Source organism: Misgurnus anguillicaudatus, chromosome 10 (genome assembly GCF_027580225.2).
Source record: "Misgurnus anguillicaudatus chromosome 10, ASM2758022v2, whole genome shotgun sequence".
Classification (NCBI taxonomy): domain Eukaryota; kingdom Metazoa; phylum Chordata; class Actinopteri; order Cypriniformes; family Cobitidae; genus Misgurnus; species Misgurnus anguillicaudatus.
Window position 1 is genome coordinate 1,971,089 of NC_073346.2, and position 20,663 is coordinate 1,991,751.

At 38.9% G+C, this 20,663-nt stretch overlaps 1 protein-coding gene and 1 long non-coding RNA gene across 5 annotated transcripts in view; one reads left to right on the forward strand and one right to left on the reverse strand.

The window, feature by feature from the left end:
- The window catches only part of macf1b (microtubule actin crosslinking factor 1b), a 59,570-nt gene that overhangs the window by 32,678 nt on the left and 6,229 nt on the right, over positions 1-20,663 (forward strand). For 3 of the 4 annotated variants that reach the window (XM_055211830.2, XM_055211829.2, XM_055211827.2), the window contains 25 exons: positions 5,493-5,577; positions 5,700-5,941; positions 6,318-6,437; positions 6,528-6,638; positions 7,209-7,427; positions 11,296-11,499; positions 12,499-12,730; positions 12,885-13,111; positions 13,444-13,566; positions 13,652-13,753; positions 14,555-14,656; positions 14,764-14,928; positions 15,004-15,159; positions 15,351-15,548; positions 16,056-16,184; positions 16,638-16,808; positions 16,987-17,142; positions 17,977-18,183; positions 18,291-18,410; positions 18,669-18,838; positions 18,933-19,092; positions 19,205-19,399; positions 19,503-19,628; positions 19,710-19,853; positions 20,003-20,191. In XM_055211830.2, coding sequence (XP_055067805.2) covers positions 5,493-5,577; positions 5,700-5,941; positions 6,318-6,437; positions 6,528-6,638; positions 7,209-7,427; positions 11,296-11,499; positions 12,499-12,730; positions 12,885-13,111; positions 13,444-13,566; positions 13,652-13,753; positions 14,555-14,656; positions 14,764-14,928; positions 15,004-15,159; positions 15,351-15,548; positions 16,056-16,184; positions 16,638-16,808; positions 16,987-17,142; positions 17,977-18,183; positions 18,291-18,410; positions 18,669-18,838; positions 18,933-19,092; positions 19,205-19,399; positions 19,503-19,628; positions 19,710-19,853; positions 20,003-20,191 — 4,053 coding nt within the window. The remainder of the gene's footprint in view (positions 1-5,492; positions 5,578-5,699; positions 5,942-6,317; positions 6,438-6,527; positions 6,639-7,208; positions 7,428-11,295; positions 11,500-12,498; positions 12,731-12,884; positions 13,112-13,443; positions 13,567-13,651; positions 13,754-14,554; positions 14,657-14,763; positions 14,929-15,003; positions 15,160-15,350; positions 15,549-16,055; positions 16,185-16,637; positions 16,809-16,986; positions 17,143-17,976; positions 18,184-18,290; positions 18,411-18,668; positions 18,839-18,932; positions 19,093-19,204; positions 19,400-19,502; positions 19,629-19,709; positions 19,854-20,002; positions 20,192-20,663) is intronic. The other variant, XM_055211831.2, reaches the window with a different exon arrangement.
- Positions 1-20,663, reverse strand: part of LOC129449082 (uncharacterized) — a 69,968-nt gene that overhangs the window by 4,633 nt on the left and 44,672 nt on the right. The window lies entirely within an intron of this gene.

Here is a 20,663-nt window from a genome sequence, read left to right on the forward strand (position 1 = left end):
GTCGATCATGCTAAAGTTACAAAAGCTCTTTTGCTTTCTATATAATGCACTATAGTGATGCGCAGGTCAGCGCTTTTTTCAATCCGCTGGGCCTGCTTTTATGAAATAATCTGGCCCACAACCACCCGTCCCGCACCATTGTGTCATTAAAATAGGCATACTAGGTGTCGTGATTTGTGGACAGAACCCAGTCGCAGGCAGCAGGTAAACAGAAAATACTTTATTTAATAAGAAAACAAAAACCCACGAGGGGGTAAAACAGGCAAACAAAGACAATAAGAGACTGAACAGGACTAACTAGACCAAACTTTTAACTGACTCCAGGTTAACCAAAACTTTGACATGAATACTCACAAAACGAACCGGCACAAGACAGCAAACACAAGGGCATTAAATAAGGGAGCAAATCAAGAGGGGAACAGGTGACATGAATCAAACAATAACAAGGTGATTAACGAAGAGACGAGGGGGGGCGGGGTCAGGGGGTGGGGCCTAAACAAAAGGCCATGTGCTAGCACACAAAACATGGGTCTGTCATGATCCTGCCTGAAAACTAGAGTAGAACAAGGACAAGAATCATGACAACTAGGCATTTGTAATGTTAATGAAAAGAGGCTTTATTTTAGCCTAAAAGTGCTTGGAAACAGCTATTAGATTACATCACCGTGTAAACTGGCAACAACACACGCAAACCATAGAAAGCATGGTTATATTAATGTAGAGATAGGATAATGATAAACATTTTCAACATTTACCCACAGATCGTCTTTCATTTTTTATTTCTCTGTTTGTTTTGTTGTTGTGGCTGGTAGCGAGAGATACTTGATGCTTCCCTGATGTGACGCCAAAGGTTTGGGGATATCAAGTTAAGTTGTGCAAGTTACGTTGTTACATAGGCCTACGTAATTTAACCTTATTAAAGAACCTAATAAAACATGAAAATATATATTCCCAAATATAAGGCTATAGGGAATTAGACGCAACATACATGTTTTTATTGTGGTTTTAATGACCCGACCCACGGGTTACGAGACGACCCGCACATCACTAATGCACTACACTGTAAAAAATGTATCCGTAAAAAAACGGATAATGTCCTGGCAGAAAATTACAGGTACTTTCTCCGTTATGTTAACAGACATTTCTGTTTATTCAAAAACTGAAAATTTTGTAGATTTACAGAACATTGTCCGTAGCCTTTAGGTACACTTCAATCTGCCTATGAAATGCAACAATGGTGACAATCAACAACAAAATGCTGCAATGCATGCTGGATAACAGGATTGTAGAAAACTCTTTCTTACCATTTACTCTCACCATTTTTGAGATTTGTATCCAAAGTGTTGATGTCTCTCTGAAGCATAAAACCACAACTAATGCAATCTTATTCAATACAGTGTCTTTTTAGATCAGCATTGAGTGTAACTTTTATACATTTAAGTTCTTTATTCTTATTTCATCAATTCATATTTAAATGTTAGGCAGCATAACATTAAAAAAATCAAGCTTAGATGACATGATAGATTTTTCTCATCCTTAAAGCAATGAACAAGTTGCAATTGCTAAAAGCAAAAAACACTGTTGTATTTGCTAAAAGAGCAGAGTTAGTTCAGTGAAGGTCAAGGGACAAAAGCCTAACTACACAGGAAACACTAATCACAATAATGGTGACTTCAAACGAATCTAAAACAAATGCAAACTGGAGATTTAATGTGATACATTTTGTGGTAAATATACATTTGACTTACACGTCACATAAGAAAGAAGATTTGTCTACTAAGTCACATGTGTCGATGCTGGAATAGTTTAACACTTGTATCTTGTTCTGACAGCAGTTGTTTAGAAGTTAAACATCATCCATGTTTAGAAAAGAACTATGCAAGCAAGTTGTAATTTTAGGTTTCAAACAGAGATGGTGATAGAGAGGCAAAAGTGAAAGATTGCAGCAGGGGTTATTGCACCCATAATGCAACATGTTATTTAAAAAAAAAACAGGAAAAACACATGTAAACCATAAATACGGAAAATTCCTTTATATTTACACAGTACTTTGTCCGTTTTTTTACGGATATTTTATAGAGTGTATATAGTGCAATTTTACACTGTATTCAAGCAATAACTTTTTCATCATGACAGCAAAAATGTTTTAATTAGGTTAATCTTTTTTAACACAATCAACACACACATCTTTGCTAAAAATGAACACTTAAAGTTTGTTTGTGGGACCTACAATTATCAAACAATTACACTGAAAGTGACAGGAGTGCAAACTTTACAAGTTACCCCATAGATGGGGTTAATTGTCACAAACAGTGGGTTTGTTGTAACACGTGCTAGAAAATTTAGTTTAAACACAAACAATTCAATAAAATTCTGTCTATATACTAAAGGTGGATATTGTTTATATATCTGCCTATAATAGATAGATATCCACACATTCATCCATGCATGATCCTTAAAGCAGGATACACTGCAAAAAATAACTTTCTCACTTAGTATTTTTTGTCTTGTTTTCAGTAGAAATATCTAAAAATTCTTAAATGTAGATGCTTTTTCTTGATAAGCAAAATGAACTAAGTAAATAAGTCTAGTTTTAAGACAAATAATATAAAATTTAAGTGAAATTGTCCTTAAAACAAGCAAAATTATCTGCCAATGGGGTGAGAAAAAAAATTGTGAAATAAGATTTCTTTTTTCTTAAACACTTAATTCAAGTAAAATTTTCTCACCCCATTGGCAGTTATTTTTGCTTGTTTTAAGCACAAATTCACTTAAATTGTATATTTTTTGTCTAAAAACTAGTATTATTTTCTTAGGTCATTTTGCTCATCAAGAAAATACATCTTGATTTAAGAATTTTTAGATATTTCGACTGAAAACAAGACACAAATACTAAGTAAGAAATTTTTTGAAGTGTAGGCAGGAATTGTCTAAAAAACATTTTTCCAAATTTGTTTGAACTGTCTTTATATACCAATACATAAGTAAAATGTAAGTACTCTGAAAAAGAGGGTATAAAACTCGAGTATCCATGGCTACCACCCCTGTTGCTACAGGATCTGCCCACACATGTGCACACCCGATTGATTTGAGAGTGCACAAGGCACGAAATCTAGGAAGAGCAAACGTACGGCAGAGAAAGAGCATTCAGAACTCACAGTACCTGCATATGCATTCAGCGAAGGCAAACAAGGCAAAAAAAATATTTTTCATATTTCAGCACATTCCTGAATCGACTGTTTTAATGGCTTGGTGCCAAAAACTGTTATATTTCAATAAAGAGGACGTTTTCAGTTCTCAAGCTTGCAGGATGTTTATTTAAGTATGATGACCTCTTATATAACAAAATATTAAAGGGACACCATGAAACTTTTGGCCACTAGGGGGTGCTAGACGTATTTTTCACTTCTAGCGCCCCTAGAGCCCACAAGCGCCGCAGCACTGTCGCAAAGGAAAGGAACTGGCCAACCTTAAAACTAAACTAAAAACTAAACATTTAAAATGCTAAACGATCAACATTTTGAGACAACAGGGAGAAACGCAGTCATGTTACAACTTTCTGATGAGGAACTCGTCGTGGCAGAAGCCATTTCTCAATCTGAAGGTTGCAGCCTCCGGATGTCGTATTTCTAATACGTCATCAAGACTGTCTTATTTCACAATATTAACAATTACAAAGTTGACTATTATACTTGGTTAATCGTAAATTGTTGCAGTATGCTTATGACTTGCGAATGTAATGCTCAGTTTACCTTAATAACCCAGGCTTGATGACGTGTGCAGCCTGCATATTTGACCTCCGGAGGCTGCAGCCTTCCAATTCAGAAACAACCAGACGTATTTCCTTGCCTTTTTCCAAACAAATATTGTTGCATCCTCTCTCTCTCCCTCGCCACCAGGATTTTCCGCAATGGCGCTCGTTATTCCTCTTTTTTGTGTGAAAATCGCTCCAAATCCAAGTAAACCGATGCGTTTAGGTCTGCCGCTTTGTAATACGTCACGCGAGTGACAGCGGAACGCAGCAAATGAGGAAAAGAGAAGAGAGAAACGCTCGGATCTGATTGGTGAATGAATAGGGTTTGGTTTTACACTGTGAGCAAGTTTGAGTGCTATAGCATCCTGGATTGTAATGTAAATATCATAGACACAGTAAAAAGAAAGGTAAATACGTGAACACAGCATCTGAATACAGGGAACTATATGCAATATAATCGCCGTAATTTATAAAGAACATCGCATTTATGTATGAATCAACAGTTTATATAAAAAATTGCCTTTAAGGGGAATCGAACCCGGGTCGCCCGTGTTATAGGTCCGTGACACTAAAACTGTGCCACGGAGTCACATACGGTAAGCTGCTCTCTACACTCCTTAAGTAGCCTCCATCAGAATTCACGTTAAAAACAAATTGTGTTGAGGAAGTGACGTATGCCGTAAAGCAGTCGAATTTTGTAGTTTTTTTTGTGCTCTGGTTACTACCACAAACCCTAAGTTTTAAAATACGAGTAAAAGTGATACAGACCCCGTCAGGCTATGGTAGACATGTCATTCAACCTATTTAAAGTCGATGTGCTATCACAAGGGTCTTGAAAATGTATTATGAAGGTTGAAAAATTACATGGTGTCACTTTAAGTTAAAATTCATTTTTTGATTCACTGCCCCTTTAAATAGAATAACATCCACACTGTCATATAATGAAAATAAACAAAAATGGCATGTGCATAACAATTTGGAATGCGCTGTAAGGGGCTGCAAAATGAAGACAAAAAACATAGTTATTTCCCCTGATATTGTATTAACAGTTATCATTTTGATGAATAGTATTTACATTTGTTTTCATTTCATTATCATTGTATAGACAACTAACCCCACTGTGTAAAAATGTTTTTAATCCAAACTATCAGTTACTAGGAGTTGCTGACATGTTTCAAAATGGTGTTATGTTTTAGGTAACAAGACAGAGATTAAAATAATATAAAGGTTAGATTTGGTGATTTACACACCCAACTCAGAAATCGGGGAAAAAAAACATAAGATGAAGAAATTTACTTTCATGCCTCCAAAACACTACGTTACACTAACGATAACGATAAATGTATGCCAATTCGCTCACGTGTACGGCATTAACTAATATTGCATATTTCTTTTGCAATTGTTTACATGTCACTGAATGTGTAAATATGCTGTTCTTAATGCATTTACACAGCGGGTGTCCAGCAGATGTCTTCAACGCGCTTTCGCGTAACTCTAAACAGTACTTCAAATAGATTTGATTGGCTTGGTTTTATCGTTCATCAGGTGGGGGGTGGGGGCTCAGAAAGTGATCCCAATGATATCGTTCATTGTATCTTTATCGTTACAGTTGTTGTGTGAACTCAGCTATTCTCTTTAATATAAAACGATTTTTAAAACTATTTTTTTATAGTTATCATTATAATGTGAACGGCCCTTTCATTTGTGCCCCGCTCACCTATACTTCATTATCTTTCAGGCAGTCATGGAAGAGATTAAAGTTAAGAGTGTTGATTTGGGCAAACTCCAGCAATATGCTCATGAGCTCATGGAAGCAATCTCAGGTGATGTTTCTGGCCGTGTATAATTTTACCTTTGCTTAAATGAATAACTTGTTTTAAATAATACTAACAAAACCACATTTCAATACCTGGTTCTGTTTCGATTTTTTTATTCGGTTCTGTAGAGGAGGAAACCCAGCTGGTGCAGGAGCGTGTAGACAGTCTGCGTATCCGATACTCTGTGCTGAGTTTGGGCAGTGCTGATGTTCTACAGAGGCTGGAGCAAGCTATGGAAGCATCAAGTCGATGCACCTCCAGCCAGGAGGACCTGCACCTGTGGCTGGGTCGCATTGAGAGAGAACTGCTGGCCACTGGTACCCAAGCACAGACTGGGGACGCTGTACTATGTCATGCCGAGAGGCAGAGGGTAAGATAAATAACTACTGCTTTGTCCTTTGCTTTACAATATGAGGACATGTTTATGTCGTAATGTGTCATTTTGTTTCCGTGCAACTAGACCAGAAGAATACTGCTTAACCAAACTGTAAATAAATGATAAAGACTAGGCAGTTAAACAAGCAAATTGTTAAAAGAGAATACAGAAGCAGATTACAGATTGTGATTCTTAGTTCATGTCAGTGTAGTGTGGTGGTTTAAAGGCCGGGGAACCTAAGAGATCCTAAATGCCAAAAGAAGCAGTCAATGAGTTACAAATGCAATGAATGTACAGTAACAAGGAAACTTTCAATAAAAGCAGCTGCTAAACTGTTATCTTATCGATGCATTTGTTTGTTTGTTTTCAGTTGGATCAGGCTGTAGAAAAAGAATCGGCTTGGTTTAAAGAAACCTCACAGGTGCTGGAGGAGTTTAGAGCCATTCATCTAACCCCAGAGATCATCACAGCCCAGTTAAATGAGCAGAAAGTGAGTTGTTTCATATTCACAAGTGTTCCCTCTCTTCATATTATCCGTATTATAACATGGATTAATAAACATTTTGATTGTCTGTTGCAGATACTTGCTGTTGAAATTCTGCAGCACAAGTTTAACATCGAGAAAATGGTGAAGATTTTAGAACTCCTGCAGACATACAGTGAGGAGGAGGAGGAGACATCAAGAGTGCAGGTACATTTAGTCATTTATATTTATATGCACTTCTGCAATTCATTTTAAACGTCTTGCATTGTTGTCTAGTATTCACTGTCTGCTAAAACAGTACCCTTTTAGTAAAGTGCAGTACCCTTTCAAAAAATACACCTAAAGAGTTCATATTTGTACCTTAAAGGTACATTTCCGTACCAAATGTATACATACCTGCACCTAAATGGTACATTTTAGGACCTTTTAAAAAAGGGTACTGTCCCAATTATAGCTTTGGACCATTTTTCTGACAGTGAACTCTGAATATATATTAGGCTTTGATATTCCCTTAATTAACATTTCAAACCAGGGATAAAGTGATATCAAACCGCTTTTCTGGGTTCCTACTACTGCTCACAAAATGTTTCATATAATTAAATAATAACTAATATAATGTTCAGTGGCAATTTATTACTTTGTGTTACTGTTTATTTTATCAATGTGGCAAATAGTCTGTACATTGTCCCTTGCATATCATATTTACTCACAGCTTTTTGTACCAACAAAATACTAAATCAACTTATTAATGCCTATTTTCTTGTCATGTCTCCAAAGTCATGTCTAGACACCTTACAGGACCAGTGTCAGGTCACTACAGCCACCAATTCCCATGTGGTGCTTCGACTGGAGCATGCTCAGTCACTCTTGTCTCAGTTCTCAGAGGGTTATACTGAGGTGTTGCCATGGTTACAGGAAACCAAAGTTCTTATTGGCCAGTTCACCCTGAACACAATTAGCTACGAGGCTTTTCGAGAACAGCAGGACCTCTTACAGGTACTTGTAAAAATATACTTTTCATTGTGCAGTGTCCTTTAGAGTTAGAAGTTTACTTTTATAAAAGGATATTTTTTTCATTATTAATCTTAAATTTTTCAATTTAACCAATTAAAATCCCCCTGTAGTCTATAATTTTATCACATAAAACTCAAATTAAAAACAGGACAAATATATTAAGTATTTCCTGTGACAGTAACTTCTTAGTTTTAAAATAGTTTTACTGTAACTGTACACCCTTTCCTCATTTAGTATGTGCGGAATCATAAAAATATGCGAATTAGTCCTCGCCTCCACTTAAATGCACCAGCTCGGACCATAGATATATGTACATAGATGCTTATTTGTCAGTTTCAGACACATAGCTGCTAATTCTGGCTTCAAAATTCATATGTAAGCACAGGGGACTGTAATTATCTTTAAAATATGTATAATTAGGCCTAAAATTTCAAGGTGCATAGTTTTTACCCTCAAATGACATTTTTGCTCTACGCCCTATCTATTTCTTATACTGTAAGCAGTGGAGATGCCACAATTCTCAATATAATATTGAACTATTCGGTAGGACCTCCACAGTCCAATACACATGTGAATTAAGCTTTTTCGGTTTATGTGCCCAAATCAGTTTTATTATTCCCTGCGCATCTGTTTGTGTCTCCAAAGACATGCGGCTGCCAGCAAGAAAATATTCAAAACACTATGGGCTAAAGCTATAGGTGTTTAACTATGCTTGTGACGCTGCTGTCAAATTTCAAACACATGCTACCATGGCAGGCAGAAAAGCGAGACACCAATGCGAGGCAGCATGGCTCTTTCAAATCTGTAGTGTGGAATAATTATTTACACAAGTAGGTTACATACAAAGTCAATGAAAACAGGAATAGATGTGAATTCGCACACAATTTGCCACAAACATGTCATCTGTGTAAGCGTAGAATTCGCATGACGCAAAGTTTAATCTTGCTAGTTATCTAAAACAAGGAACATAATATGAATATACACTTACCTAAAGGATTTTTAGGAAAATCTGTTAAATTTCTCCTTAATGCAATTATCTAATCAACCAATCACATGGCAGTTGCTTCAATGCATTTAGGGGTGTGGTCCTGGTCAAGACAATCTCCTGAACTCCAAACTGAATGTCAGAATGGGAAAGAAAGGTGATTTAAGCTATTTTGAGCGTGGCTTGGTTGTTGGTGCCAGACGGGCCAGTCTGAGTATTTCACAATCTGCTCAGTTACTGGGATTTTCACGCACAACCATTTCTAGGGTTTACAAAGAATGGTGTGAAAAGAAAAAAAAACATCCAGTATGCGGCAGTCTTGTGGGCAAAAATGCCTTGTTGATGCTAGAGGTCAGAGGAGAATGAACCGACTGATTCAAGTTGATAGAAGAGCAACTTTGACTGAAATAAACACTCGTTACAACCTAGGTATGCAGCAAAGCATTTGTGAAGCCACAACACGCACAACCTTGAGGCGGATGGGCTAAAACAGCAGAAGACCCCACCGGGTACCACTCATCTCCACAACAAATAGGAAAAAGAGGCTACAATTTGCACAAGCTCACCAAAATTGGACAGTTGAATACTGGAAAAATGTTGCCTGGTCTGATGAGTCTCAATTTCTGTTGAGTCATTCAGATGGTAGAGTCAGAATTTGGCGTAAACAGAATGTGAACATGGATCCATCATGCCTTGTTACCACTGTGCAGGCTGGTGGTGGTGTAATGGTGTGGGGGATGTTTTCTTGGCACACTTTAGGCCCCTTAGTGCCAACTGGGCATCGTTTGAATGGGCATCGTTTCTGACCATGTCCATCCCTTTATGACCACCATGTACCCATCCTCTGATGGCTACTTCCAGCAGGATAATGCACACAAAGCTCAAATTGGTTTCTTGAACATGACAATGAGTTCACTGTACTAAAATGGCCCCCACAGTCACCAGATCTCAACCCAATAGAGCATCTTTGGGATGTGGTGGAACGGAAGCTTCATGCCCTGGATGTGCATCCCACAAATCTCCATCAACTGCATCCTATCAATATGGGCCAACATTTCTAAAGAATGCTTTCAGCACCTTGTTGAATCAATGTCACGTACAATTAAGGCAGTTCGGAAGGCGAAAGGGGGTCAAACACAGCATTAGTATGGTGTTCCTAATAATCCTTTAGGTGAGTGTATGGTGTACATAGCATAAAGTGATGATGCACTTTACATTCTAAAAGAAAACTACTGTATTGCAGTATACTGTTCAGTTTAATTGAATTAAGTATAGGTTTTTATTTAAAATGGCCAATTTATGTTTTAATGTATATTTATTTTTTAAATGTATCAAAAGTAAATTTTGCATTTATGTAAAGCAAATTGCAGTTAAAGCCATTTTTTCTTCAAAACTCACTATTCCTGTCACCTAAGCATAGAAAAATGTAAAAACCCTTTAATGGGCTATGTCATCAGAACTGAACAAAAAACATGGTTTAAAAACAGATCTATGTACTGAACTATGTACTAACTGTATTGTTGCATCTCTAGTAGTAGACAGTACACACTATAATGCCTGGCTTACACTACAAGATTTTTAAAATCCTGGCAGATTATGAAATCTGGATGCAGCACACACATATGGAGAATCTTGTCAGATATTCTTCTCTCAAATCTTAAACATGCTTACACTACAGGATTTAAAAATCCTGGTGCATCACACACAGCAAGCACTTCACGTCACCTCAGGAGAAGAGGATATAAAAGAATTAAGATTATGACACATTTATTATGATTATTTTTAAATATTTACATTTGGTAGCAGCTTTCTACACTTACCCGGTGTATTTAAAACCTAGGCAATTTCTACTCCTCAGCTCTTGTTTATGAGGCAATGATCATGATACGTTTTAAGGATGTGTTTTGCGGGCAGTGCATTCTGTAGATGTGGCACAATCTAGCACCAACTCAAGTCTAATCATCATGCAAGATTTATTTAAATTTAAATACATTTATTTAATAATATATATAATAATTTGTTGCTATTTTTTGCAAATTACATTACCAATGGTTTTGGACAAATATGTAATTTAATGTGAAACATTGTAAGTGTCGATATGAGGCGCCTCAGATTCTCACATGAGCAATCAGCGCTGCACTTGAGTGAGGTCCAGCGGATCATACAACTAATGGTATGATAACGTAATGTTAGTACATACAATGCACGCATGATGATGTTAAATTATTGTAACCATCATCATGTTCTGTTGTTTTTAAGATATTTTAGATAATGTATTTATAAAAAGGGGGAACAACGTGAATCAAGCAAGGAATTCTTTCGCTATTTTAAATAGTCTGTCTGCCCCAACGAGCTACAGTTGTGACGGAATGAAAGTAGAATGAAACACTTGACTTCCACAAACTGTTTCTCCAGCTGCGCTATCTAGACCCGTACAGCAGCTTGTTACGCGGTCCCCTTTATAAAAGCTTTCAATCATCTCCGTCTTTCATTGATTATTGTGAAAGTACTGACGTAATTATTTGGATTTAAAATCCAAAATATCAAACATGTTTGATAAGATGGGGGCGGCCCCGCCGCTTGAGAGCATATTGGAAGGTATAAATTTAGATTTTTAAACGTCTCACGTTACAGGATAATCTGGGCCGAACTTTGGAGGCGATCGATATCCATGGCCCGATTTTCTCTAGGATTCTCGGGAGGGGAAAATCTGAGTAAATTTGGCCCGATTATCCTGTAGTGTGAGCCAGGCATAAGGATTAACAGTTTAGATTTTTAGTGATTGCCCAAATTAAAAAAGCAACAGGCTAGTACCCACCATGAAGTATGTTTGTTAATTTCAATGGTTTTTGTCATGTTTGACAGGGCATCAGGGAGTCCATAGCAGAGCATAAGCCACTGATAGCACGCCTGAGCATGCTGGCCAAGCGTCTATCAGACCTAAATCCAGCTCAGGGACAGGAGTTCTGCCAGAAAGCCATGGATCTCGAAGAGCAGCACCTGGCTATCAGAGACAAGGTCCGAGAGGCTGCGGGAGTACTGGAAGAGTCTCTACCCCGCTACACACAGGTAACACATACTTCAACCTGAGGCTGCATGTGGGGAATGTTGGTGATCAAAGGTTTTCAACCTTGAAATTAAAATCCCACAAGGGCCGCCACTAATGCAGAGATCAATAATAATCACATTTACCTAAGGAATTTGGAATTTTACCTAATTTACCAAAGGAATTTACCTAGGGAACTCCGCTTTGTGTCGTGCCGCATTACCACCTTGGGTGTGCATTATTTTCAAATAATTCAAAGGACCGGAGTGAATTATTCTGCTTATACCACAGTTACCACACTCATTGCTAACCACTGGTTATTTTAAGACATTACTTTGACAGGTTAGGTGAGCGTTTTACAGAAAAATAATCAACACCCATGGAACACTTCTCAACCAATCAGAATAAAGCATTCAACAGCTCCGTGGTATAATAAATATTATAAAACAGTTAGTTCCAATCCTTGATTGTGATTGGTCAATAGCTGTGCTTTATTCACAATAAAACACGGCTATGACTGCTTCTCCCAACGATTCTGTTCATCACTGCACCCTTAGCAACACCCTCACGTATCAGTTTGAGAGCAGTTTGTTGTTTTTATTTGAGCTTTCATGCATATTATACATTGGAATGTTATTGTTCATGGTCAGGGACTATTTTTTTCTAGCGGAAGGAATGCTTTTATTGGTTTAACTTCATGAAAGTTGCACTAATAATTTTTTTTACTTTAATATTGTGTGGTAACTGTTTCATAAAAGCAATAACCTACAACCACTTCAGCCGTTACTTATTCACGATACAGCACAGCCTCTCGTACCTTATTGCTTATGTAATTTCATAAAAAAGTAGTGCTTTCATAAAAATAGTTCACAGACCACAACAGGTTGAGAACCCCAGATGGAGATATGATGCTGCTAGAAGATATGGTTTTAGCTTAGTAGATCTTTGTTAGGCTGGTCAGAGCATCATGTCTAGCATCATGAACTTTAGCTCACTGTTTACACTCTGTACATCCTCATCAGCTGAATGAGAGAATGACACTGATCAGAGAGAGACTGGAACGTCTGTGCAGTCACCTGCAGGCCTCAGTAGCTCTACAGGGCTTGACCCCAAGAATTCAGGAGCAGCTACAGGACAACAAGCACACACTGACTGAGCTCTCCAAACTGGATCTGGACCTTAGCAGTGTGAGGACACAGGCTCATGAGCTACTCACTAACACGCAAGCTGTTGGGGACAGTTCCATTGGTACAGGTACTTCCAAAATTTCATGTATTTTATACTGGCAGTATCATATGGAGATGTACCCTGCCCCATGCAGAGTTTTTGAGAAACGTATGTGGTATGGGGTAAAGTTCAGGGCTGGTGACCAGAAAGATAATATAGTAATAACATCTTCAATTTTCAGACATTCAAGAGCGAATGTGCAGTCTAACAGGCCACTGGGAGGAGGCGCAAAGAAAAGCTCAGGAGAGAGAAAAGTGGCTTCTCAACGTTCTAGATTTGGCAGTCAGATTTTGGAATGATGTCAGTGACATGACAGCAGGACTGAATGATGCACAGCAGGCTGTCCTGGACCTCAACTCAAGTCGATCAGATTCGGAAACCATCCGACAGAGCCTGGAGACCATGCAGGTAAGGTGCAATAATAACAAAGAACAGTTGTATCATTGCTGAAAACATGATTATTTGATCATGATGGTCCAGGCTTGTCTTTGCTGGTTTGAAGTTAGCAGTCCTGGTTAAGCTAATGGTTGAGGGCACCAAAGTACTCCAGCATCCCTTACAAAACATATGCTTATATGGTGGTATGTTGGTCCTTTCAGCATGGCTATTGAAGGGAAGAAGATACGTACGCTTGGATGTGTGCTCAATTCCTTAATAATCATGAAGTACTGAAAATTACTGACCTTTTAAATCAGCTCTCTGTATTATATCTTCCAAACCTTTTTGTCCTTTCTCCTCAGACACTCAGGGAGGACATTGATTTACTACAGGGTGATCTGGACACTCTAGGAATTCTAGGAATGGAACTTATGTCAGCTTGTGGTGAGACAGACAAACCAGAGGTCACCAAAACTTTAGATGAGGTTTGTATTTGAAATACTAAACACCTAAAAAATACAGATATTACACCATGTTCACACTTTACTATCGAGCAATCTCTCTCCACAGCTTTACTGCACTTGGAACAATCTCAGTAAGATCTGGACAGAGTGCAACATTAAGTTAGAGGAATGTCTACGAATGGCTCTCCAATATCAGGACAACATGCAGGTAAATTAGCCATGATAAAGTATTAACATTTTGACATTCATAATGAATAGTGTATGTAGAACATTGAATCACATGAATGTTACGTTTATCAGCTGGGATTATTCGAAAAGCATCATTCTTGAGTCTTTAAAGTCATAGTATTCATGCCACCCTGTGGTTACAGCGATGAGTCTCTGACAGAATGGGTAGTTTCATGCCAATTTGCAGGACCTTTGGATGACCCTATGAGAATCTGGATTAGAGTCATAGTATTTTAAAGTGTTGATTCTTGTATGTTGTGTTGAATGTCTAAAAGCAGTAAAATGGTCTATTACAAGAAGCCCCACTAGAGAATACAGTGTAGAAAATTCAGATTTGGCTGTGGTTTAAAACAGGATTTCTAGAGGTCTAAGCTGGTCATTAGCAAGTCCAAAGATCATGCTGGACCAGCAATAAACCAGCGGGTCATACTATACAGTATGAGGTGACCAAGCTGACGGGAACACGGTTGCTGTTCAAGCAGATAGCCTGACCTTCAGACAGAGGGTGGTTTTCATTGGCCAAGATCTGCCTAAGAGACTGTGTGACTGACATGTAAAGTAACCAGTCACAGTTCAACTTTGTTTCCATACGGACTATTAATGAATGTGACAAACACGTCTCTCAGAAATCCTTTCAAATTAAAACAGATATTTTCTTTAAAACATCTTAAGCGTTTCCAGTGTTGTGTGCCTTAAACCAGACATTTATAAATCTAGAGGAGTCAGGAGAAAATAATGTTTTTTACGGTAAGGTTAAAAGTTTGAAAACATTGTCTTAAAGGGTCTCTTTGAATGGCTGAAGTCTGCAGAGATGAAATCTACTAAGGAGTTCTCAGTTAGCTCTGACCTGGGATCAGTCAAAGAGCAGCTATGTGACCTGAAGGTGAGACTTTGCTGAACAAACGATTTAAGAAAACTAAAACCTATTTTCAAGATCCAGGAAGTTCATTAGAAGTTTTGTCCAAACATTGCCATCATCTCTCTTGTCAGGAATTTAAGCGAGAGCTCTACCAGAAGAAGATTGAAATCGAGAGTCTAAATCATCGCTTTGTGTGTCGTCTTTCACCGGGCACTGAGCGTCCTGGATCCGTCTCTCCACTGTGTGACTTTCGTCAGAGATGGGACAGCCTGGAGTCAGAGACCGTCAGCAGACAGGTAAGATCTTACCTAATTAAATGAAGTGTTTTAATGTAAGTGTATTCAATAACACTTCAATGTGTTTCTGAGCAGCACCAACTGGAGTGTGCGCTGCTGGGTTTGGGTCAGTTCCAAAACACCCTGGATGAGTTGCATGCCTGGATTTCTCACACGGCTGAACTACTACAGGCCGCTCAGCCAATCAGCATTGACCTGCAGACCTGTGAGATAGAGCTTGCCAAACACAAGGTATGAACTCAACACAAACTTTAAAGCTCTGTGAGATTCAGTTGTTTAAAAAAAACACTGGGTGCCAACTTTTTTGTGGCATCTGTTGGTTTTGTGTGGAATAAAGGCAGTGTGCTCTCTTTATACCCTATGCAAATGGTACTTATTTGTTTGGCATTATAATATCTGGTTCATAATATTTGTGCTGTCAGGTTCTGAGGAACGATGTGATGTCACACGTGCACACGGTGGACTCGCTGAACCAGGCCGGCCGGAGCCTCCTAGAGTCTGGTGCAGGAGACAGCTCACATGTCCTGCAGACTCGTCTGGAACAGCTGAATGAACGCTGGGAATTTGTGCGCTGCGAAACAGAGCGCAGACAGCTAGAGCTGGAAAATAATCTCAGTCAGGTGACCACAAACACCCTAAGCCAATATTTGAATTTCTGAAATGGTTACCAAAAATAAAAATGTTTATAAAAATGTTTTTAAGTAAAAGGTTGGATTAGGTGACTTAAGCCCGGAGTATAGGCTGTTTCTACATGAACTTACACACACAGTAAAAAGCACAACCTTTGTCATGTATCTTAACGAATTTAAAGGAGATCGTCTTCTAACATTGAGAGAGAAAAAGACAAACAGCACATATTGCTTGGCTCTGTGTGACTATGTAAAAGAGCTATGTTACAATTAACCCCACGTTTGTTTGTGTCCCACTCTCCCATGTTGAAGCATAAGCCTTTAGATCAAAACATGTAAGATCATGAGAAACATAAATTCAACCAAAGGTGTCGAACTAGTGACTAGTAGTTTATAGTTAGTTTATATATATATATATATAAATAACAACTTTGTGCAATACTTCTAGATAATTCAGGGGTGAATGTTTTAAATTGAGCATTTATAATTGCATTTTAGGTTCAAGATGTAACCATGGAGATTCAAGATCTCATGCAGTGGCTGGAACACACAGACCTGAGACTGTCATCCAGTAAGACTGTATGGGGCATGCCAGACTCTGCCAATGAGAGACTCAACACTCATTTGGTAAGAGACCTGCTTATGGTTTCTGCAGCAGTAACACTGATGATCATAAAGATTTAAAGGGATAGTTTACCCTCCCCCCCAAAAAAAATATTTGATTTACTTTATTTTGATTTATCATCATGTTTTTCTAAACCTGTATGAGTTTCTTTATTCTGTAAAACACAAAAGAAGATATTTTGATAAATGATGGTAAGCAGCACACAGTATACTGTGCCCATTGACTTCCATAATATTTGTTATTCCTACTATGGAAGTCAATGGTTACGGTAGCTGTGTGCTTACCATCATTTATCACCATATCTTCTTTTGTGTTCAACAGCATAAAGAAACTCATACAGATTTAGAACAACATGATGATGAGTAAATAATAACAGGATTTTAATTTTTGCGTGAACTATCCCTTTAAGAATAAAACAGAATGATATAATGAACATGGATTTTTTTGCACTGCAGGATTTATGTAATGAGATGGACTCAAAAATGCACGCCTACACAAATGTACGCAACGCCATCCACAGGATGCTGGAGGGTACTGATGTGGCTCGGGGATCAAACACTGAACACAGTTTATGCATACTGGAGCAGAAATGGAGCTCTGTCTATGCTAAAATGCAAGAACGAAAGGTAAAAACAGAACATACGTTGTTTTGTAGCCTAATTAAATTAAATTGATTTACTCAAACTGTGGTTACCTGTATGATCTGTTGACATTGCCTGTTATATTATCAATCGCAAAGATTACGATTAATTGCAAAGGGAAAAGTTTTAGACTATATTGACATTTATATAATTTTCTATTTAGGCAAAGTTGACAGAGGGACTTGGTCTTGCAAAGGAATTTAACAGTAATGTCCAAGACCTTCTGACCAAAATGTCCAAGTGTGAAGATACCATAAACACTCTGCCTGCACCCAGCTTCATCCTGGACACCATCTGTTCACAAATCCAGGACCACAAGGTGGGCATACATGTGATTGTACTTGGATTTGTGTATGAATGTGATTTTCCAAGAATGGGATCATTAGGTGTTACTCAGATACCACACTGGTGGAATCATCGAACGGGGCGCTTTAGCCGCAAGTGGGCTGTACAAACTTCCAGAGGATTCACCACCGTCCCATTTGAAGCGTTAACTCCTCCTACTTGCACATTTCTGCAATCCCTCCTACTTGCGGCATAAGCTCCTCCCACTTGCGGCATAAGGTCCTCCCACCTGCAGTCTCCGGGCTGCAGCGATATATACTTGGAATCCTCTGGAGAGGATGGCACAGTGGCTCAGTGAATATGACTGTTGCCTCACAGCAAGAAGGTACCTGGTTTGAGGCCCGGCTAGGTCAGGTGGTTTGCATGTTCTCCCTGTGTCATACTCCAGTTTCCTCCTACATGCTAAAAACATGCAAGTTAGGTAAATTGGAGATACCAAATTGCCCCATCCCCCAACCTGTGCATGGATTAACTTGTGTGGATCAAAGTGTATGGAATAACCGGTTCTTGCCAAGAATATAGCCATAGATGCTGGCGTAAAGAATAAATAAAGTAAGAATCCTCTGGAGAACATCAGCAACCTTTCAGTGGTGCTCTGAGTTCCCACAGATGGTGCTCCCATTTGTTTTTCCAGGAAAGACAGTTGAAAAAGTTATTTATCTACATTTTTACAACAGTACACAGAAGTTCTTCAGAGAACCTAGAGGTTCCTTCAATATAGCATCTGAAAAATCCCAAATGTCATCTTGACCTATCAATCTATGGAATCTATTTCTGATTTTCATTTTTGTATTTTCTCTATATGTAGATGCTGGTGAGTGAGGTCCAATCTTATGGAGAAAGGAAAACAAATGTGGAAAATGCTGCTATACGGCTGTCAGAACTCAGCAGGAAGGAAGATTGTGATGTAGTGCAGAACCTCATTATGACTGTTCGAGACAGATACAGGAAACTCCTTCAACACACAACAGAGAAGGGTAAAACTCTAGAGGACGTCAAACGACATGCCAAGCAGGTATTCAGGTCTCATGTGAAGCAAAGTCTTATGTTGGGGGCAATCACTGTTGAAGCATTTTGAAGTACCACAAGTTTGTGAGCTTGGTGTATTAATCCTTCAAGCAGTTCAATGAATCGTGGCATCTACTGATGGACTGGATGACAGAGGTAGAACAGACATTGGATACGCATAAAGAGATTGCTGCCACACAGGAAGAGATCAAACAACAGCTTGGTGAACTAAAGGTACATCACTTCTGACCCAGTACAGACAACACATAAACATGCAGTGGGGTCAACAGGTCTTAGACCACACAGCATAACAATTTGAGTAAATTTCACAAAATGTAAATGCAAACATTAAAACCCCAAAATGACTGGGTTTTCAAGGGCAGGTTGCATTTTGTAATAACATTATTTTATATTCAGTGTCTTGTAACATGTTTAGTTTACAGAAGCAGTTAGTGGCAATATAATAATATCTTGACACTTGTATTCTGTCAGGATTTCCAAAAGCTTCTCCGCACAAAAAGGCCAATGTATGAGGCCTGCCTGAAGAGTGGCCGCTCTCTCCTGGAGAAAGCTCCGAGCCCTGAAGACACACAGCACCTGGAGAACATGGTATCTGAACTCAGAGACTCGTGGGACACCATCAATGGCAAATCCAGCGAGAGGTAAGTCCAGTATTTGCTGTGACATACTCTGTTACTTAGTTATCTAAATAGGATGTCAAATCAAATCTCTGATCTGTGCTGTTATTTGTTCAAGGCAACACAAACTGGAAGAAGCACTGCTGTTTTCAGGAAGATTCACAGATGCCCTACAGGCCCTTAATGATTGGCTGTACAGGGCAGAGCCACAGCTAGCTGAAGATGTTCCTGTGTGTGGGGAAAAAGACCTGGTCAACAATTTGATTGACAAGCACAAGGTACCTCCAAGGATATTTTCTTAATTTTTAGGTTCTTCTGTAGTTTTAGCGTTCAATTATTTGTTCTGCTTGGATACAGCTAGATGTAGTTAAACCTTCTCTGTGGTTGTAGGTATTTCAGCGTGAGCTCGGGAAGCGTGCCAGCTGTATCCGTACACTGAAGCGGTCGGTCAGGGATCTGACACGGAGCAGCTCAGCTGATGCCCACTGGTTGCAAGAGCAGATGGAGGAGCTGGAAAGCCGCTGGGAGGCTGTGTGTAAACTCTCTGTGTCCAGACAGGCTCGGCTAGAGGCAGCACTTCAACAGGTACTGCAGCTCTCCACTATGTTGTATGACATTTTTGCTCCAGAGAAAATGAAAAGTTGTTTAGTGAAACTAAAAATGTACTACCTACCTTTGTCATCTTCAGGCGGAGGAATTTGACGGAATGGTTCACTCTTTCCTGGATCATCTTGCAGAAGTTGAGAGAGTTCTGAAGTACGGAGTAATACCCGAGGAGGAGGAGGCTCTTCTGACGTTTCGTACACATCATCAGGTATGATGGATATGGGCTCTCCCATCATACCTTTATTACATTTAACCGCATTCACAAGTTTCATATTTGTGATTTGCATAGGAGTCGATGAGTTCCTTGAACGCTCAGCAGACGGCGCTGGAGAACATTCGCAAAATGGGCGAAGAGATTTTGTCCACCTGTCACCCTGACTCTGTCATCACCATCAAATCATGGATCAGTATCACCAAGACTCGCTACGAAGAGGTGAGATGGATGTTTACTTCTATAATGAAGACATTATTTTCAATTTGTTGCAATCAAGTGCAAACAAATAAATAAAATGCAAACAAATTAACTCAGAATCCATATACGCATGTATATACAGTGATACAGTATGTTATTTGGTGCTTCAGGTGCAGACCTGGGCGAAGCAGCAGGCCGAGAGGATCCAGAGCATGCTGTCTGCTTTAGAGACAGAGAGAGATGAGGTACAGCGATTATTGGACTGGATCTCCTCTGCTGCAGAGTCTCTCAATGTGAAAGAACAGGAACCACTGCCTGAAGACTTAGAGTTGACTGCAGAGCTCATTACTCAACACACGGTACATACACAACATTATTCCTATACTTATACTTGTAAACACTTCTGCAAACAACTTGCTTCTTAGGGGCAGTTGTAGCCTAGTGGTTAGAGAGTTGGGCTTGAAACCTGAGAGTTGCTTGTTCAAGTGTCACGGCCGGTGGGGTACAAATGTGGTGCCTTTGAGAAAGGCTCTGTGGGTGCTGGGATAGCTGCCCACTTTTCTGGGTATGTGTTCATGACTTGCATTGTGTATGTTCACTACTCACCGGGATGGCATTAAATTCAGAGGTTACATTTCGAGTATGCGTTACATGTTTGCTACTTTCACTACCATTTTGCATATGGTTGTTGAATTGAGCTGATGTTTTGGAAAATGTTGGTACATTCACATTTCCACACTTGGCAGATGCTTTTATTCAAAAACGTTTAACAAGTTCATAATCATTTCAAAGCACCACAATACTAATGTTTTTACATGTATTTAAGAAGAG